Source organism: Leiobunum rupestre, chromosome 7 (assembly GCF_980474605.1).
Source record: "Leiobunum rupestre chromosome 7, qqLeiRupe1.1.hap1, whole genome shotgun sequence".
NCBI lineage: Eukaryota > Metazoa > Arthropoda > Arachnida > Opiliones > Sclerosomatidae > Leiobunum > Leiobunum rupestre.
In genome coordinates this window covers 38905286-38925840 of record NC_143390.1, presented here as the reverse complement: position 1 = coordinate 38925840, position 20555 = coordinate 38905286, and the positions used below count along the sequence as shown (strand labels likewise).

The 20555-nt window shown below is 33.4% G+C and overlaps 1 protein-coding gene and 1 long non-coding RNA gene across 5 annotated transcripts in view; one reads left to right on the top strand and one right to left on the bottom strand.

The window, feature by feature from the left end:
- Nucleotides 1-642: 642 nt before the first annotated feature.
- LOC149936245 (uncharacterized) lies at nt 643-9225 on the bottom strand. Its single transcript, XR_016482327.1, has 2 exons — nt 8817-9225; nt 643-765 (listed from the first exon to the last, which is right to left on the bottom strand). It is a non-coding gene; the product is annotated as an uncharacterized LOC149936245 (long non-coding RNA).
- LOC149936244 (RNA-binding protein 24-like) overlaps nt 5279-20555 on the top strand; it is a 124312-nt gene continuing 109035 nt past the window's right edge. For 2 of the 4 annotated variants that reach the window (XR_016482326.1, XM_090181073.1), the window contains exons 1-2: nt 9029-9738; nt 15930-16156. Coding sequence is in view for 3 of the 4 variants with exons in the window: in XM_090181073.1 (XP_090037199.1) it covers nt 9678-9738; nt 15930-16156 (288 nt within the window). In the remaining variant the exon portion in view is untranslated. Of the gene's footprint in view, nt 5561-9028; nt 9739-15929; nt 16157-20555 lie in introns of those variants that run through there. The other 2 variants (XM_090181074.1, XM_090181075.1) reach the window with 2 other exon arrangements.

Here is a 20555-nt window from a genome sequence, read left to right as displayed (position 1 = left end):
TTTAATAGATGCAGCTAAGATCCATGATATAACGAAGGGGTCAAATTCCCATTTTGGTCTAAATTTGAGACGAGCTCGTACCGGTAATTTGAGCTACGCTAAAAATATTCTCAACGTAATCATTATCCCTAGGTATCAGGGTTTTCAAAAACCACTAATGCTCAAATTGACCGATTTGTGAGGTATAGTAGGCTTATTTACCCGCTTTTATACCCTAACACGGCGGCGTATTTTCACGTGCAAAATTAATTTTAAGGACCCCAATTGCTTATATCTATCCCTCATTACTTCGTGAAACGATGTAGCAGACGACAAAAAGTAAAGTGAAGGTTAAGTTTTAGTTTCGTTTTGGAATTAAAAATAAATAGTATTTAAATTTTTAATATTTCTAATTCATTTCTCAATATTTTTTTTAATAAAAAGGTGGTTTTAAACAGGGTGGTTTATATAAGTATGGCTAGTTCTAGCCAATCCTGCTAGGTATAAACAAATAAAATTATAAATTTTTAAAGTTTTTCACCAAAATAACATTTTACTCAAACTTTTATTAAATATTTTTAATTTAGAAATTTCATAAATATCAACAGATGAAAATGGAATATACAAGTAGAAAATAAAAGTTTTTCATCCGTTCTCACGCGTATCTATTCAACAGCTATCCGTATTTTTTGAGCAGTTATCCTTTTAGTAAAATTGACCGCTCCATAGCTACCGCCTCTCCGCGGTCGCTCTTTTCAAAAAACAGATGGCGTCCCATAGTTGCCCCTGCAATGATATAGGTTACATAATAACGGAAAGGAAAAAAATACTAGATCGTAGATACTGGCCTAAGCAAAAGAAATAAGAACTACCCCAAAACGTGAGCCAAATTCCGAAAACTTAAAAACAGTTGAACTTTTTTGAAAAAAAAAAGTCTGACTGACTTTGGCGTTTAGCTACAGACGTTAGCAAGATGATCATTGAATATCATCCGCAAAATTCGGAACGCGTGGCCAGCTGGTTTTGTTCGCACGGTTCCTCGAATTTTTATACATTTTGGAATAAGCCTAATAACCGGGTAAATTTAACCGTAAGTAACGTAACAAGAATAAGTATGACACTTTTTTTTTATCTCATTACCACTTTTCTGTTTGACAAATTTGTAGAATTATTAGCCTGTCTATAATAATTGTTTATCGAGGGGTTATTCACTGTTGCAAAATTTTGGTCAACTGATTTCAGATTTCATGTGATTTAACTTTTGATTTAACGTTATGAAAGCTACTGATTTGAAATGATTTTAGTGATTTCACTGCTGATTTTTACACCTGATTTCAAAAGTGGTTAACCCCTCGTTGTATATAAAAATAATATTAGTAGTTTATTGTACAGGAAATACAAAATACACTTATTGTATCCTGTGTCTTGTGCAATAATAAAATTAAATTAAAGACAATAAAGTTAAGAACTTCACTTAACAATCAAAAGAAACAATCAAATTAGATAATTTTAAATAAACAATCAAATTTGAAGAATGACATTTAAATTTCAGAATAATTAATTTTTTTTGTAGTTTTTAAATTCCTTTTCCTTGCTGGCAGCCAAATCCATCGTCAGCCCATCCAAAACGAATTTAGTTTTCAAATTTGAAACAGGTAAGTGATTTTAAAAATCAATTTTACTTTCCGATTTAAAAACGCATCACTATTTCGAGCGAGTAAGTGTTAGTTTGCATTTTGAAAGCGTTTTTAATCTCGTAAACAAGCGAACAGAGGTAATTACATTCCCAGAAATTAAGTTCGCAAAGTCGCTACCAGGCAGCGCTGTTGAAATTGGTTTTCACGTCACGGTGAAGAGATGATGTAGTAATTCGATATAATAAAACATTGACCCAAGTACCATACTTATGGCTATTGTATTAATTATGATTTAACTCTAATTATGGTTTTAAATTAATATTATCATTAATATTAATTAATCATATTGATTTATAGAATAATTAATATTGATTAATATTATTATTAATATTGATTAATATTATTATTAATATCGATTCTTATTATTATTAATATAGATTAATATTATTATATTAATTATATTATATTATTATATTTAATATTCAATGTGAGGACTCGTCCGGTATAAATTGGAACTTTTGCTGGTCGAGTACCTTCAACGCCCAGGAAAACAACTTAATTTATAGATTATTTTTCGGTAAAATACTAACTCCAGTTTCGGCCTCCCACGCTATTCCAAATTTTAATAAAAACTGTCCCCACAGTAATGCCTCCCCAGCAGACTTTCCCCACATATATTTCACGTGCCCCACTGACTGTCATCATTTTTATAAATTTCATTGAAAAAACTATTCGAGACTTTGATAAAACCTTCTAATTCAATATAAAAAATTATTGGGTTCTAGACCTAACTAAAGATGATTTCTATTTTGTCAAATGTTTAATTCTAACTACAGCAAAATTATTAATTTATTCTCTCTCTGTGTCACGACGCTTTGCAACACCCTCTAAATTTTTTGAAAAAAACGATTCAATGAAAAAATCAAAAAATTTGTCTTAAAGGGAATATAACCTCAGGTATTTGGTGTGGAACACCAACGCTTGCAGCTCTGGCCGCTCTTGCCTTTGGCTTTAAAAATGTTTGGCGCCACTGTACAGGGACATTTGAAAAATTGAAGGGGTCTTCCGTAAAGATTGCTTTGCAGGTTATATTCCCTTTACTGAATAAAGTAAAATCAAACCACTTTTGCATAGTAAAAATTAAAAGAACATTTTATTTAAAATGCTGGTCACGACTAGTTTCGCTTAGATGATGCTACCGAACGGTAAGCGAAACTAGTCGTGACCAGCATTTTAAATAAAATGTTCTTTTAATTTTTACTATGCAAAAGTGGTTTGATTTTACTTTATTCAGTATTTTAATGCATAGGGTTAGTTACACTATATTTATTATATTCCCTTTAACTGAAAACTGCAAACAGGGCTTAAACCTAAAAAACATAGCGCATACCCTGAATAAAGTAAACATCTGTGATATTGACCCAGGCTGATAACCCATATGACTACTAATTTACACTAATTTACTCAAAAAAAATTCCAGATTGCAACAAGCTATTTCCAAGGTAAAATCTTATACTGCTTTGAACTTGTAAAGTGTTAATTTACCCTTGTTATTATATAATTTTGCATACCCCTGAATTATACATACTTCCCCGCTTCCAAAAGCTACCATTGTCAAAAATGACCCAAAGACTCAGATTCAAATTCCTTAAAAAAAAACCGCACACGTAATATTGTTTCTTTCTTCCACCATTTGTAAAACTTCATTGTAAAATAAAAGATGTCTTAACCTAAAAAAAAATAAAAAAATATTGACTAATATTATTAATAATATTGACTAATATTATTATTAATATTGATTAATATTATTATTAATATTGATTATTATTATTATTAATATTGATTATTATTATTAATTAATATTATTATTAATATCGATTAATATTATTATTAATATTGATTAATATTATTATTAATATTAATTAATATTATTATTAATATAGATTAATATTATAATTAAAATCGATTATTAATAATATTGATTAATATTATTATTAAAATCGATTATTATTAATAGTTATTAACATTATTTTTAATATCGCTTAATATTTTATTAATAGTGATTAACATTATTTTTAATATCGTTTAATATTTTATTAGTATTGATTAATATGATTAATAACATAGATTAATATTATGAACAATTTTGATTAATATTAATTAAAATTGTTATCAATATTGAATAATATGAAGAGTTTCTTCAGCATATCTGGAACAATTAAGGACCATAAAGCGACCCTGAAATGGCCACAAGGCAAGGTTTGGGGTTGGTTGATGGCACCCAAGTGCTATTTAGGGGGTGTTGAGCAGTGGCGGCTTAAGAAGGCTGGGTTCCCGGGGCGGCGGCAGTGTTTTGTGACACCCCCCAGGACCGTGCAGAAGTTTTCACGGGTCCGTCTTCTTCAAGTTTAATCGTTCTGATTTGCACCCCCCCCCTCGAGCTTCTCGGATGGCACCCCCTGTTGCCCTGGTATCCGGGGCGGACCGCCCCCCTTAGGCCGCCACTGGTGTTGAGCGCCCGACCTCAGATACGGACCTGTCTAGCCCAACCCCGTACGTTGTAAACGCTCGAAATTTCCCCTCTTAAGCCTTTAGTAAATAGATTTATCGGCCTAGCATTGAAATCGTAAATAATATTTCATAGCAAACCTCTTTCGGATTGTACAGCGACACTCCAATATTTCAATTTATCGTTTGGCTGTAAGAGTGGAATTGGAGGGTACGCGAGAAGAAAGCGGAAAAATAATATCTGAACCATTAATTTTGGGCTTTAGGCCTTTCTGGTAATTTTTTCTAGCTTTTTTATTTTTAAAAATAAGGGCAGCTCTCAATCCGCGTCATTTATTACGCCCAAATACGAACAGAACCGATTTCGCTTTTATTGTTAAGATGGCCGTCACCTGGCAGAAAGGTTAGAGTACGAAATGGGGACGCCGCGAACGCGTGGCGAAATGTCAGCTGAATGTAAATTGTATTATAGAAGCCGGCTGCATTGAAAAAAAAACGCGTCATGAAAGAAAAAATAAAAAAGGGATAAATAAAAGAAACGAGGGGGGAAAGAAAACCCCAGCTGTTACCCCCCTCCGAGTCTCTCTCCATCCAAGCCGGCTGTTCGCTTACATCTTTCTACTCCCCTTCTTTCGGATAGCCCCACCTTGTTTTCGAATCTCGATCTCCCCCACGGATGGGGAGAGACGCGTTCGGAAAAGATAGAAAAAAATTAGTTGAGCTTTAAGGCACTTTTTGACACGATCACGATATTTCGAAAAATATTTATCCCCCCATTGGCTGATACGTACCACGTGACTACCAAACCGACATCGACCAAATCGAGCGTGATTCTATCAAAACGCGTTTTACGTTATTCTTCCCCTTCTTTCGATAATGGACCCGACCACTTTTAAACGCTGACAGAAGGCGTGGGACTTTTTTTACCATCGTACCGAGCGCATCGTTCTATAAAAATGGGGCTCTTTTATTTTCGGAGCATTTGGGCAATGGCAAAAATTGTCCCTAAAAGGGGGTGCTCCGTTACGACCCACTCTCAGGGGGACGCGGAGAGAGTCGAAGGGGGCAAGGATGATTGGGTGACGTAAGCCCTCGGAGGGATACAGCTCTTCGCCCGCCGGCACCCGGTTTACCTACGATTTTTGGCGGGACTTTAGTTTTGTTGTTGTTGGAAGTCAAACGCGTTCGCGTGTCAGTTGCCAAAGACGCGTTGTTCTCCCTTTTCCCCCGACGGCATCTCGATTAAGATTTATTAACGTTACTTTACTTCTGTATGTTGTGGATATAATCTACTATAAAGTGTGATCTATCGAATGCATTCGTGACATTTGTGATTGTTGAAAATACAAAAAGGATAATCCTGGAGCTTGTCAAAGGTACGCTAATTGCTAAGCCTAAAATGTCAACCACGGTCGTTCTACCCGGCATGCTACTAGGTAAATGAAAATCAGTTTTTTTAAACTATTATTAAGATGTCGAGTTTATTATTATTTTGGAACGGTTTTATTAGTGATTTAGTGCTTTTAAGACAATTATGTTTGGCTATTGTGGCCGGCATTTATGTAGAGACGCGTGATCGGGAAGTTGAAAACTTTTGTTTCAAACAACGCTACCATAATTTATGCCGTTTCCTTTATACCTATACAAATCCGGAAATAAATATGAGGGCTACGCAACAAACGAGTATAACTTTGATTATTTATTTTAAGTTGTCATAAATCATTAAATGGAGCATTATAATCTAGGGGGTGATAAAGAAAAACCATTCCATTAATTAAAATAACATTAGCCTGAATACTAATACTACAAGTAATCACATTAATTGGGGTTGAGAGGAAAATCGATAAAAACCACCTGGGCGATAAAATAGTCCTTATTCATTATTGTGCCTCGGAAATCAAAGCTCTCCCCGTTAGTTACATAAGAACAATAATTGATTTTCCGAGCTATTGCGCAATCAAGATTTAGTTCTCAGCACAGACCCTCTTAGTTTCAAAATATGCCTAAGGCGAAATACTTGTACCAAGGACGATTATATACTACTCAGCCTGGGTGATAATGTCAATGCAGAAAAGAGGCTGGGCTCCCAGTAATCCTATATTTTCCTATGATTCTAAAAGGATCCTATAAAGTCCTCTAATTTAATTTTTATCCTATATTTTCTATTTATTTTTTTGTTAGCACATTCGGTTAAAGCCCAACTGATAAAAGTTTAAGAGATTTATAAAAAAAAATATTTAATTGATCATTGTTTTCATGAAAATTAAAATCATGAAGGAGGAGATTTGAAAATATTTTGAGTTTTCTTCTCTGATTTGTCTTACCTTATGACACCCTTATTTTAACCCTATAAACCTCCTTTAATTTGGTAATTTAGTCCTTTAATTATCCTATAAATTTGAAATTTGTATCCTATAATTCCTCAATTTTTTGTTATGTTATTTATGGTTTCAATATTAAAGGGAGAGTTACCAGGGTTGACACTGGTCAAGGAATTTGAAAATAGACCTCAAATGTTATCGAAAGGTCAGGGAATTTTAAGAATTCGTAAAAAGTCTGGAATTTAGCCTTTTCAAAATTAACTAACTTTGAAAGTAATCTTACTATAGTTCTGTGACAAATCCTGTGAATATTATCAGGGTTCTGAAGTTGTATTTAACAGGTGGTAAATTATGTGGTAAATAACGTGATGGTATAAAATGCAGGCCCCCAGAGGTCTTATAATTCCTATAAAATACTATATTTTCCAAAATATCCTATATCATCCTATATTTTCCAAAATATCCTATAACATCCTATATTTTCCAAAATATCCTTAAAACATCCTATGTTTTCCAAAATATCCTATAACATCCTATATTTTCCAAAATATCCTAAAACATCCTATATTTTCCAAAATATCCTAAAACATCCAATATTGTTCAAAATATCCTATAACATCCTATATTTTCCTAAATATCCTAAAACATCCTATATTTTCCTAAATATCCTAAAACATCCTATGTTTTCCAAAATATCCTAAAACATCCTATATTTTCCAAAATATCCTAAAACATCCTATATTTTCCCAAATATCCTAAAACATCCTATATTTTCCCAAATATCGTAAAACATCCTATATTTTCCTTAATATCCTATAACATCCTATAGTTTTAGTAAAAAGTCCTATAAAATTCTATAATTTTGATATTTTGCCCATTTTCCTAAATATCCTAAAACATCCTATATTTTCCTAAATATCCTAAAACATCCTATGTTTTCCAAAATATCCTAAAACATCCTATATTTTCCCAAATATCCTAAAACATCCTATATTTTCCTTAATATCCTATAACATCCTATAGTTTTAGTAAAAAGTCCTATAAAATTCTATAATTTTGATATTTTGCCCATTTCAATTAATGTCACTCAGATAAATTGCTAGATTTAGCTATAGGATAAATTCCTATACAAAGTCATTCTAGCTTATACTTTTGTTATTAATAACATGATTAACTACTAGTATATTTTTCTGATAAAATGGTTAAATAGTTTCTTTTTTTAAGTTAAAATTAAATATTTATTTCACTAAATATATATTTGGTTTTTAAATGCATAAAGTTGGTAAATGAAAAAGCATATAGAATCCTATAAAATCGTATAATTTGGGAAAAATAACCTATATAAACCTATATTTTTAGAAATGTAATCCTATTTTTCCTATAAAAAAATTAAGATTTGAGTAGGGGCCCTGAACATGGGAAATGTGGTAAATAACGGTTATTTACACTATAAAACCTTTAAGATTTAGAACAGGCTGGTAGAGTTATGAAAATAAAGTTTAAGATTTTCTTAAGGTTTAATTTATTCCTTTTTCGAATGATTTTCTTGATTTCACATATTAATATATAATATTAACCAATATTTACCATTATTTACCAATGTTATGCGCAATATTCGAAAAAAGTTGTATTTTTAGAACACTGAATATTATTTAGTTCTTTAAATGGCCACAACGGCGTTTGAAAAATTCCGCCCGAATTTAGCACGTGGTAGCAGTTACGACCAATCCTATTCTGTAAAATAACGCGCGAAACAGATCAAATTCAAACGCCGGTGTGACCTTTCAAAAGTTTTGGTTGTTTTTTAACCGTTACAATAAAAAGTCTTTGTTAAATCATAACCTTTATAGTAAAATATACGTTTTAGTAAATTCATTAAAATTTAAATTAATTAATTATAATCGGCTAGGCTAATACCCAAGGCACCACCTTAGGCCTAAGTCATCAAGCGACTTTTAAGGCCATTAATTCAGGTGTTCGGGTTACGATGCGTAGGAGGGTGGGGGCAAGTCCTGCAAGCCACGCGAGCCAACAGCTCCCTACACTAACTATTACCGTTAACCTCAACAAGTTTTTATGGAAGGGGAAACCGAAGAGCTCGGGGGAAAACCCCTTATGTAAAAACTATCTAATTTTGGACTTAAAAAGATCGAGGAAAAGTCAGGATACCCGAAAATATCGTGGCAACTCTGTTCAGAGGTGTAGCGAGGGGGGGGGGGAAACGGCCCCGGGTGACGATGTCTAGGGGCGCCTTCACATTAACTGTTAAATGGATTTATTGTATTGTATATTAAACTGATTTTTCTTGAAACTTTAAAAGTACACTTTTTTTATGAAATAAAACAAAATAATGTGAGCAAAGGTCTTTTACCGTACGCCAGAGCAGAAGCTGTAAGATTTCCTTCTTGTTGCGCGTATGAAAATCCCCTATTATCCTTGGGCATCAGCTGGATCGGAAGCGAAGGCATGGATTTATAACAACCCCCTCCTTTCGTTTCTCCATCCCTCCTCGATTTCTTTTCCTTGGCACGTAAAGTCGCTAGTGCTTCTGCGCGGATTCTCGTGACGTGTACGGGCAACGGAGGAGACGCTCTCGGCGGCGGACGAAAGCGTCGCCCACCAGGATTTCGAGTCTTTCAGGACGACGGCGCGTGTGTGTGTGCAGAGAAACGCAACCCCTCGAGATCGTCCCCAAAAAGTCCCAAAATACGCGTTACTACCGAAAGGGCCACTCAATTTCGGGGCTCTCTTCGCTTCTTCAAATCGTCGCTAACCGGCAGTCGGCTTCTTGCTGATTCGAAACGAAGATTTCTAATATTCTCTATTAAATTGACAGTTTTTTTTAAAAGAATTAATCAAGTAATTTAAAGACGCGTCTAGCATCGGTCACTTTCCAGAAGTTCCTTTTTATTTAATTTATTTCTCTCATTTTTATTTTTTATATTAATTTTTATTATTTTTAAGACTTTTTTTAAAAAAAAACAAAAGACTATATGTAAATATACAGAATTGGATTATTGACAAACGTTATTATACCGCAAAAGTGGTGCGCGGAATCTGAAAGTGTTTTTAAATTATCGCTAAAACGTTTCTCTGGGATGTTATAAAAGTTGCCGAAAGAGATATTATTTCGCCAAGATTCTAAGGCGAAAACAGTCGCCGTGTTATCAATTTATCGCCATCAATTTTTCAATTTTTTTTCGTCAAAAAGTGAAATATTCGAATCCGACGTATGTACTACGATGCCAACGAGTTTTTGACTAACCATCGTGATTTGTACGTCGATTTAACCGGTATGCTCTTTTTTTACTTTATTTTGTATTTATTTAATTATCCCCGTAAGTTGAACCGCGGACCTTAAGTTTGTTTAAATAAATTCGATTATATAAACTATATTTGGGGTACTCTGAACGCTGGAATCTGTACTCTTTAATTTAATTAATATTTGGTGACGGATAAAGTTCAAAGCGTTTCCATTTTATCGGGTAACCGTATGTTAGGGATATGGGCAATGCTGGTTCGATTTGTTGTTATGGCAAATTGTTGGATTCCTGGGTCAAATATTTCGTTGCCTTCCCTTCAAGTAATGTCGATAGTTTTTTTTGCGTTAATAGCTAATCCAATAACCTTTGATTAACTTGTAAATTTGTTTACGACGCGATCGATCGAGTATCGTAACCGATCAACCGTGATAACGCCTTAAAGTAGCCAATAAAAAAACTGTGATTACCGATTTTTAAACCGGAAATTTTTAATTTTCTAAATCAAGATTTTGTCAGTTTCTCAAACGTAATTTTAACTATGATTTTTTTAAATTATTTTCCTTTAATACAAAAACCAATTTAATGTTTTTAAATGAGATTAATATTACTTTAAATGGGATTAATATTACTTTAAATGGGATTAATATTACTTTAAATGGGATTAATACAACATTATATGGGATTAATACAACTTTAAATGGGATTAATACAACTTTAAATGGGATTAATACAACTTTAAATGGGATTAATAGCACCTTAAATGGGATTAATACCACCTTAAATAGGATTATTACCACCTTAAATAGGATTATTACCACTTTAAATGGGATTAATACAACTTAAAATGGGATTAATAGCACCTTAAATGGGATTAATACCAACTTAAATGGGATTAATACCACCTTAAATGGGATTAATACCACCTTAAATGGGATTAATACCACCTTAAATGGGATTAATACAACTTAAAATGGGATCAATATATAACGTAGTGTGTTGAAATTTATATTATTTTGGATATCCCCGCGTTTTTGGTCTAAGTTAACGATTTAATTATCTAATATAATTGAAATTTTAATTCCACTTAGAATTTAAGTATAATAGTCATCGAGGGTGCAAATTGAAGTTGGGGACACCCCAAAATGCTCGTTGGATCGGGTCATTAACTGCTGCGCCTTTAGACTTTCTAATTACTTAAAATTTGTTTTTAGAAATGAATATATTTATGGAACTGCGTGCTCGTGAACAAAATCGCATGTTTGACGAAGGGGAGGGGGGCGGGGGGTAAGAATGAGAAGAAAAAATTCTCGTGAATCGCGAGCGAGGATAAATGGTTTTGAACATATTTCTTACATAGACAGCACTCTTTTTTTATACAAATAGTTTCTTCGCGATAAAAATGAATAATTTCGGGTCTGACGCGGGGAGAGAACGGAGTCGTGCCAGCTGACACGGCACGCGATGTCTGGTGTTGCCGACTTTACCCTCAGCCCACCTTGATATCCGCTATCTATCGGAGACGTTAGGTGGTCTCTGGAGTAACTGTGTACGATGCTCTCTGTCAATCCGTAATAAATTTCACGCTTGTCTAGTCGCGCTAAGTCTGGCCGCTGCGTAAGGACTAGGCGCACGAAATATTGTATAGTCTGCCTTCATTTCGATTTTTCCCGCTTTGATATGGCGCAGCACGCTAACACTACGAAACAACGCACCAACTAAAAATTACGATAAATCTGCCAACCCACCCCCCGGCATAATAGCACTCAAGTTGTGATGGGAATTTTAGGACAAATCTGCTCTATTGTATTCTAGTTTGTAGGACATTGTACGACAAATAGATCATTTTTAATTATATCTTAAGGTTTCTTTTCATAAATTAGATTTTCGCGCGTTTAAGGGTAACAGGGGAAATTTAAAATAAATCAGGGTTGGCCAAAAATCGGACTTTTTCGGAAAAATCAAAAAATCCCATTTATACGATAATCATCTGATTTTTTCCAAAATAATAATCGGCTCCTTTTTAACCGCATTTATGTACGAATTTGTTCGATGTGAGCCGTCAAATTTTTATGTGGAGTAAAACTATACTTTTGTTTCTGCCTATAAATAAAAATGACACTTTGAACTCTTATCCCTCACTTTGAAATGAGACTAATTACGTAGCAAACAACTTAAAATTGGATAAAATTCAATTTGTATAATTGTAAATATAAATACTGCTGTATATACTGCTTACAACCTGTAAGTATTGCTTTGAAATTAAACTCGTACTGCAAAATCCAGCGCAACATGTGTCGCCAACTTCATTCAATTTTAATTTTTTTAATTTGATAATTATCATGATTTTTATCGATGATAATTATCCATCGATAATTATCAACCAACCCTGAAAAAAATGTGTCGGTTAGCTTCCAAACAAAGTCTTATTTTACGAATTCGGATGTGCTGCGTTTGAAATCTTAGAAAATTTCATCAGGTAAAAAAAATTAATGTTTCTTTTAAAAGAATGAATTCCAAATTCTTTATTGAATATCACGAGAAATTTTCAGCTAATGTAAGTCTTTCGTGCAGAAATCACAAGCTAAACTAAGTTGAATGAATAAAATAATAGTAATTTATTAAAGTAACGTTTGGTTTTCCTTTTGAACGGAAACTTATTTTTACCTGAGCGATATTTATTTGAATAAGGTAATCTTTAATCCATTTGTTTTATTTGCGTAACCAGTACAAACCCTAATAACTAATTAATTACTAATATAACTAAAATTTGCAATAAAACGTCCCTTTATTGACGACAGCCTACAGGGTTGGCAAAAACCGGCTTTTTTTTAAATTAAAAAATCCAGTACGGCTAAAGCCAATAATAAAAAATGATCAAATTGCTTATATACTATTCGAAAATGCTCAATTTGACCGATTTCAAAATTAAGTTTTTGCGCGTGACAGTACCTTTACATTGTGAGGTGTAGTAGGCTTATTTACCCGCTTTTATACCCTAACATGGCGGCGTATTTTCAAGCGCAAAATGAATTTTAAGATTACTTCGTGAGACGACAAAAAGTGAAGGTTAAGTTTTAGTTTCGTTTTGGAATAAAAAAATGCAGAATATTATATACTGCATTTTTATTTGAAATAAATAGTATTTAAATTTTCAATATTTCTATTTAATTTCTCAATATAATTTGAATAAAAAAAGTGGTTTTAACCATGGATTTTTTCGGTTTAAACCAGGGTGGTTTAAAACAGTCTGTCTGGTTGTTACCAACCCTGATTGGCGAAGGGTGTAGACTTGATTGCCCATCCAACGTGGTATCGAGCGAAGCAACTAGCGAGACCTGGCTGCCTCGAATTTTGGTGTTTTGTTTTGTGTCGTACGTGTCGGTATTACCGCTGAAATATTTAGAAGCTCACGCTATTTCGGGGGTTCGCCGTCTTCTTTTTGGTTTCTTATAATAGGACCTTAGAAATGACGGTACAAGGTCAGGCTCGTCAGCGTTCCCTTTCTTCTGACGTAGACCATCCAGCGCAATCCCCCTCGAATACCTATAATAATCTTCGAGCGTAGCGTGCCAGTCGTTTGACTTTGTCCGGCCATTATTAGCCAGATATTGCGTGTCCGCCTCACCGCTTCCACGCTTAATTTCCCACCATCTTGTTGTACGCGACTGATAATCTTCGTGTCTCGTTATACCCCCTAGATATACAGATTTCTGATTTGACCCCCTTTTTGATATCAATAAATGGTTTAAGTAATATTACTCGAATGTTATACCAAGAATTTATTTATTTCAACTTGGGGATAATTACTATTGCAAGGTCCTGGAAAACCTGGAAAAGTCAGGGAATTTAAAAATGTTTCCAAAAAGTCAGGGAATTAGAAAATTATTCTAAAAAGTCGGTATATGTTTACGAAATATAGCCCAAAAGGCGGATTCGGCTCATTGGGACCTTTTGTTTTGTTTTTTACTTCTGCCCCGAGATATAGCAGGGTACGCAAAAAACGTTATACCTAAACAAAATTGCTACAGGTGTACTAACGGTAAGGTTAGGTTAGGTGATGTACTATCAAAAATAATATAAACGTGCAAAATTGGGCTGTAAACCGCACAATTGGGGTATTTTCGATCGATTGGGACTCAATTTTAAATCGTTTTCGAACGAATGGGATTTCAGTCGAATGGGACCAAAGCAAAAAGTCAGGGAATTTAAAAATGTTTCCAAAAAGTCAGGGAATTAGAAAATGATTCCAAAAGGTAAGGGAAAAGTCAGGGAATTTGAAAATAGTTCCAAAAGGTCAGGGAAAAGTCAAGGAATTTGAAAATGGTCCAAAAAAGTAAGGGAATTTTAAAATAACCCCAAAGAAATCAGTCAAATAAATTTTTGAAAGATGTATTAAAAATACTATTTTTCGTTAAACCATTCATTTATTCTACAAAAATGGTCAGGGAAAATGTGGAAATTTGGTCAGGGAAAACCTGGAAATGTCAGGAAATTTAATTCCGGTAATTTTCCGTCACGTGATTTGAGAAACGTCATACCTAGGAGTATTATACTCTTTTACACCTAGTTTAGACTTACGTCGTTGGTGAAACAAAGATAACGTTTTTAGATAGAAAAACAAGTATGAAAAATGAACTTAAATTTCTTAAATCCAGTTTTAAAAGAGCATTATTAAATAATTAAATTAAATTAAATCAATATTAATACATTTTCAACATCAATTGATCATTTAACCCCTTTCATATTGAATAGAAGCTGTTTTTGATAATTGTATAAAATATAAACACGATTTATTTATTTACGTTGTTAAAATATCTTTTGTGTACCAGTTTATTTCCGGTAGTTCTATTTCGCTTTAAATTGACCAGTAAGGCCATCTATTGGGTAAGATTATCCCAACCATCGTACTAGTACGTTTAAGTCATTGGTTTATATTCTATAGCGGATAAAGAAAAATGTGGCGTCTGTCAGTTTATAAAACATCTATTTAATTATTCAAAGCGTATTTTTTTGAGAACTCATTCTTGTTGACTCTGCACGGATCTCGTTGTACCCCGGAGTGAGTGACTTTGGGATCTGTACAGCTGCGCTCCGTTTAACTCGATAGCTCGCGGATTTAATATCGCCTTTCGATGGTACGTGCCAGTTACGAACAATTTTTCCACAGATTTTGGAAGTTTATGGAATATAAAACAGAAAAGATAAAGGTTAACTTAGTTAAATCTCTTCTTATATGTGTGAACGTATTCGTTTCGCGGTCACGGGCCAATTTCGATCGCTTCTGCTTGAAGTGTCTATAGAAAAATATTTGGCAGTTTTAATGTAGGTGGAATAGTTTCCACATAATATCGGACGTTTTACCCTGCAGAGTTGCCACATGTCAGGGAAAAGTCAGGGAATTTAAAAATGGGCCTAAAAAGTCAGGGAAATGTCAGGGAATTCAATTTTATCTTGGCACTTTTTGAAGGTAATTTAACTCTAGATCTATGACAAATTCCACAATTATCATTTATTTCCTTGAATGTTTGGCTAATTTTTTCAACATTGCAATAACCTTTTTACTGAAATATAAGTTCCATCTAAATTTATTAACTTCTGATAAAAGTAAAATATAAAAGAAATATTTTGGCCTTAATAAGTCAGGGAAAATCTGTTAAAATGGTCAGGGAATTTGAATCTGAAAATTTTGTGGGATCCTTACTGATTATTATTTATTTATTTATTTATTTATTTATTTATTTATTTATTTATTTATTTATTTATTTATTTATTTAAAAGTAGAAGAATACTTTTCAAAATAGAGATATTTATATACTTCTGACGAAGATAAAATCTTAGTGAACCGTGGTTTCATCGGGTTTTGAAAATGTCTATACAACCTGATGCGAGTATATAAGAACGGACATGGTCAGTCGCCGACGAGTTTTTCCGCACGCGTGACTCGCGGTAGCTCTCTTATTAAGCCTTAATACCCGACTATAGTTCCCATCCCTCCCTTGTATACACTAAGTCACCACCTAATACTCCGTTCAGAGACCAAGGAAAGGGTTAAGTCTACTTTAGTTTGGCCTACGTTATATTATTTCTACTTGGCCTGTCTGGCCAGTGAGATTCCCATTGTCGGCTCGCGGCAATAAAGTTTTTGGGCATTTTCTTCGTGGAGGGAGGCCACATCGCGTAATTCGATTTATTGATTTCTGAGATATTTTTGTCCCTGGCAGCATCGGCCGTGGCAATGTCGGAGGTCAGCAGTCAGCAGCACCCGGGCGGGGGCGGCGGCGGACTTCTCCAGCAAAAGGACACCACCTTCACCAAGATCTTCGTCGGAGGACTTCCGTACCACACGACCGACAAATCGCTGAGACAATTCTTCGAGTCGTTCGGCGACATCGAGGAAGCGGTTGTCATCACCGACCGACAAACTGGCAAAAGTCGAGGCTACGGATTTGTAAGTTTTTTTTGAAATTTTTCGACTTCTCATATTCCGTAGTTTGTACAATGTTTTTGCGCGCAAATCCGGAGATGGATTTTCGTAGCGAGGCTAAAAATAACCAGCTTAATTCGTTTTATAAGCTTAAAACTTCACTGTTTTCCTCGGGTTTTCCCCTATTATTTTCAAACTCCGCGTTGAAAGGAGAAAAGAGGATTAACCCGCCCCCCGAAAGCTTTTCCAACTCGCTCTCGTAATCCGTTATGAGTGATAACTTTGCCTATTATTTTGATCTATGTAAAGCCTTCCTTTATTCGGCCTAGCACGCTCTACTTTGGTATTACGGAAAATATATTTATATATCTGACTGGGCTAAAAAGATCTTTCTAAAAAAATCATTTTTTTTACGCTGAGAAATATATTACTTTTATATTTTACTCTACACATGCGAACAACGAATTGCTGTTGAAGTGGAATATAATAATGGGTGGTTTTACATCGTTATAACCGTACGCGTGTGCTCCATTTTTCACGAGTACGTATGCTGGTGTAAAACCTTAACGAGATTTTTAACCAAAATATATTTTATATAATTTATTTTTTAACAATTAATGATTTTTTCCAGTCAATTAAATAGATACTAGGATTCTATCAGTTACATAATCCAAAATCAAGGAAATCTTAATGAAATTTAATTACTATGTAATATTCCAATTTGCTAAAATTTACCGTGTATTGAAGTTGTATTAGAATCTACTTTAGGTCATTTTATAATTATCTTTTGAAATACATGGTTATTGAAATCAATAAAATCTATATTTTCAAAAATATCCTATAACATCCTATTTGTTTAGCAAAACCCCCAAAAAATCCTATAAAATTCTATAATTTTGATATTTTGCCCATTTCAAATAATGCCACTCAGTTAAATTGCTAGATTTAGCTATAGCATAAATTATTATACAAATTCATTCTTGTCTATACTTTGGTTATTGTTAACATGGTTAGCTACTAGTATATTTTTCTGATAAAATGGTTAAATAGTTTCTATTTTTTAAGTGAAAATCCAAGATTTATTTAACTAAATATAGATTTGGTTTTTGAATGCATAAAGTTAGTAAATGAAATAGCATATTTAGTCCTATAAAATCCTATAATTTTGAAACAATAATCCTATAAAGTCCTATATTTTTAGAAATATAATCCTATTTTTCCTATAATAAAATTGAAGATTTGAGTAGGGGCCCTGAAGTGTTCATTTTCTTACATATCAACAATAACTTGAGATCATTTAGGAATTATTTAATATTTTAATTAACTCACAAGGAGACTACCCGATGTGTTACACACCGATTTTGTTCAAATTCGGGGCATTGGTTGTAACTTGAAAAATACTAAAGGGATTTTATTCAATGGGCAACGGTTTTGCCATGGCAACGAAAAATGTTTTTGACAACTTAAAATGGAAATTTTCCCATTGAAAATAACATGGGATTTTGACCCTGTGAAACATTTTACAAAATTTAAAAAAAAATTAAAATACCAAAATTATAAAAAAAATTGATAAAAATTGACGAAAAAAATCAAAATTGGTCACATTTTTATCAACTTTTTAATTTTTTTTCACAAGGAAATCGGTCAAAATCCCATGTTATTTTATGTTGTCAAAAACATTTTTCGTTGCCATGGCAAAACCGTTGCCCATTGAATAAAATCCCTTTAGGAGTTTTCAAGTTACATGAAGGTCTACCAATCCCCCGAGTTTGAACAAAATCGGTGTGTAACACCTCGGGTAGTCTCCTTGTCAGTACTTCGGTCAATGTGCGTTCCCAGTGAATACAAAAAGTAAAATTAACGAACGAATCCATTATTATTTGTCTAATACAGCTTCATTCCCCTCAAAACCGTGGCTATTTTTTTTAATAATTCGAGTTTTATATAGTTCTTTCTGCCATATAAAGTATTTATCTAGATAGTCTTTCAATAAAAAATACCATCGATTTATAATATAAATTAAGTCTTTAAACGTGATTAGAATTTCTGTCTGGCATTGTCAGAATGTTTGAAATCAATATTTCCGTATTATAAATTGTTAATGTCCTTTATATGGAGAGTTTGCGTGATACGAATGATAAAAAGACATTTTATCAGACGGTAAATTACATTGGTAAACGATCGATCCAATACGCCCTCTTCATTGATTATACGCGGTTTAAGGGATACGTTTGTTTTAGGTAACACAAAGCAAATTTACCTCCTGACAATTAGAAGCTGCTGAAAATTATTATACAATTTCAATACCCGAATATTTCCGCTTGGCTAATCTTGTGAACGTACACCTTCAAAAAAGTGTTATTTTATTCACGTATGGAAGGATTTAAGCGTCTTAAATTGAGCCTTTGAATATTTAAATAGTTCAGACGCGCGCGCTTTAATATTAGGTAGAAAAATAAAATCGGAAAGGGAGCGTTTAAAATAAAATAAATAATAATAAATAAATTAATAAATTAGGTAGAAAAATAAAATCGGAAAGGGAGCGTTTAAAATAAAATAAAAAAAATAATAAATAAAAAATAAATAAAAAAATAAATAAAAAATAAATAAATAAAGTGTTATTTTATTCACGTATGGAAGGATTTAAGCTTCTTAAATAATATTGAGCCTTTGAATATTTAAATAGTTCAGACGCGCGCGCCTTAAAATAAGGTAGAAAATAAAATCGGAAAGGGAGCGTTTAAATTTTGATGCGAATTTTTGATGTTTATTGATTATTTTGTTGGCGGGTTTTTGGCAGCCATACGCGGCTCCTTACACCCATCGCGCGTGGCTTTTATCCGAACAGCGTGTACCTTGTACCCCCGCCTTCCAACGAATTGAAAGTACGTTTTGACGTGGGATGATATAGGACAGATTCAATTAATTACGTACCCTTGACTTGCCTTTAAAAACGCCTCGATTTTCGCGACTACAAATTTGCCAAATTAATCGTATCCATCAAGCGCAGCCTTGGCCGTTCTCAAGCGCCCGCGAAATCGCGATAATTAAGCTGTCATCAACAAGTATCGGAAGCCTTCCTCGTTACCAAGTCGACGTTTCGCCCGCTAAAGAAAATTTTTCATTAAAAATTACGCTATTGCTAATTTTAGAAACCTTTTTTTAGTTATGTTTGTTATAAATTCCGTTGATTAAGAATGAAGAATAATATCAATTTTCCATTTATAATATTCATTTTTAAGCCGGGCTTATATTTACTCGAATGCAGGGTGACCAGACTTCCTATATTTTTAATGCCTTCCTATAATTTCCTTTATTCTAACCTATTTTCCTATAATTTCACGGTCTTTTGAAAACGAAAGAACTTTTTTGTACGTGTCATCATCTAGTGAAAATACTGCCACTTTCGAACAAAATCTTGAAATGTACGAGCTTTGTATATCCGCTAAGTGATCCAATAATGCAAGAAAGCAGTGTACAAAACATTATCAATATTCTAGGTGATTCGAGTCGAAGTATACCGATATGCAACAATTATCTTATTATTTTTCCCATATTTTTCTTATCCTATTTAGTTTCCTATAATTCGTCTATTTTATATTTAGCCTATTTAATTTCCTATATTTTCTTATAATTCGCTTATTTAATTTCCTATATTTTCCTAAAATTCGCCTATTTAGTTTCCTATATTTTCCTAAAATTCGCCTATTTAGTTTCCTATATTTTCCTATAATTCGCCTATTTAGTTTCCTATATTTTCCTAAAATTCGCCTATTTAGTTTCCTATATTTTCCTAAAATTCGCCTATTTAGTTTCCTATATTTTCCTAAAATTCGCCTATTTAGTTTCCTATATTTTCCTAAAATTCGCCTATTTAGTTTCCTATATTTTCCTAAAATTCGCCTATTTAGTTTCCTATATTTTCCTAAAATTCGCCTATTTAGTTTCCTATATTTTCCTAAAATTCGCCTATTTAGTTTCCTATATTTTCCTAAAATTCGCCTATTTAGTTTCCTATATTTTCCTAAAATTCGCCTATTTAGTTTCCTATATTTTCCTAAAATTCGCCTATTTAGTTTCCTATATTTTCCTATAATTCGTCCTTAAAATTCTTATTTTTCCTATAAAATTTTCAAAGCTTTTCCCTGGTCACCCTGCGAATGGCGTAAGGTCGCTTACGATGACGTCATTATTCAAAATGGCGAAACGAGCGTTTAATCCGCAGTCCCTACCGAGTACCGCCGGTTATTTTGATCGTGTTTCGAGAGACGCGGTATTTACCCTTTCCGGCGCGCTTTTAGAGCATCAGGCGGTAGTGACGCCTCCTTATTCAAATTGTAAAGGGTTTTAACATTAGCTTCGGAGCGTAATTAAGGCAGATCCTTTCGGGACTCTCTCTTTCGTTTTAAGCGTTATTATTCGT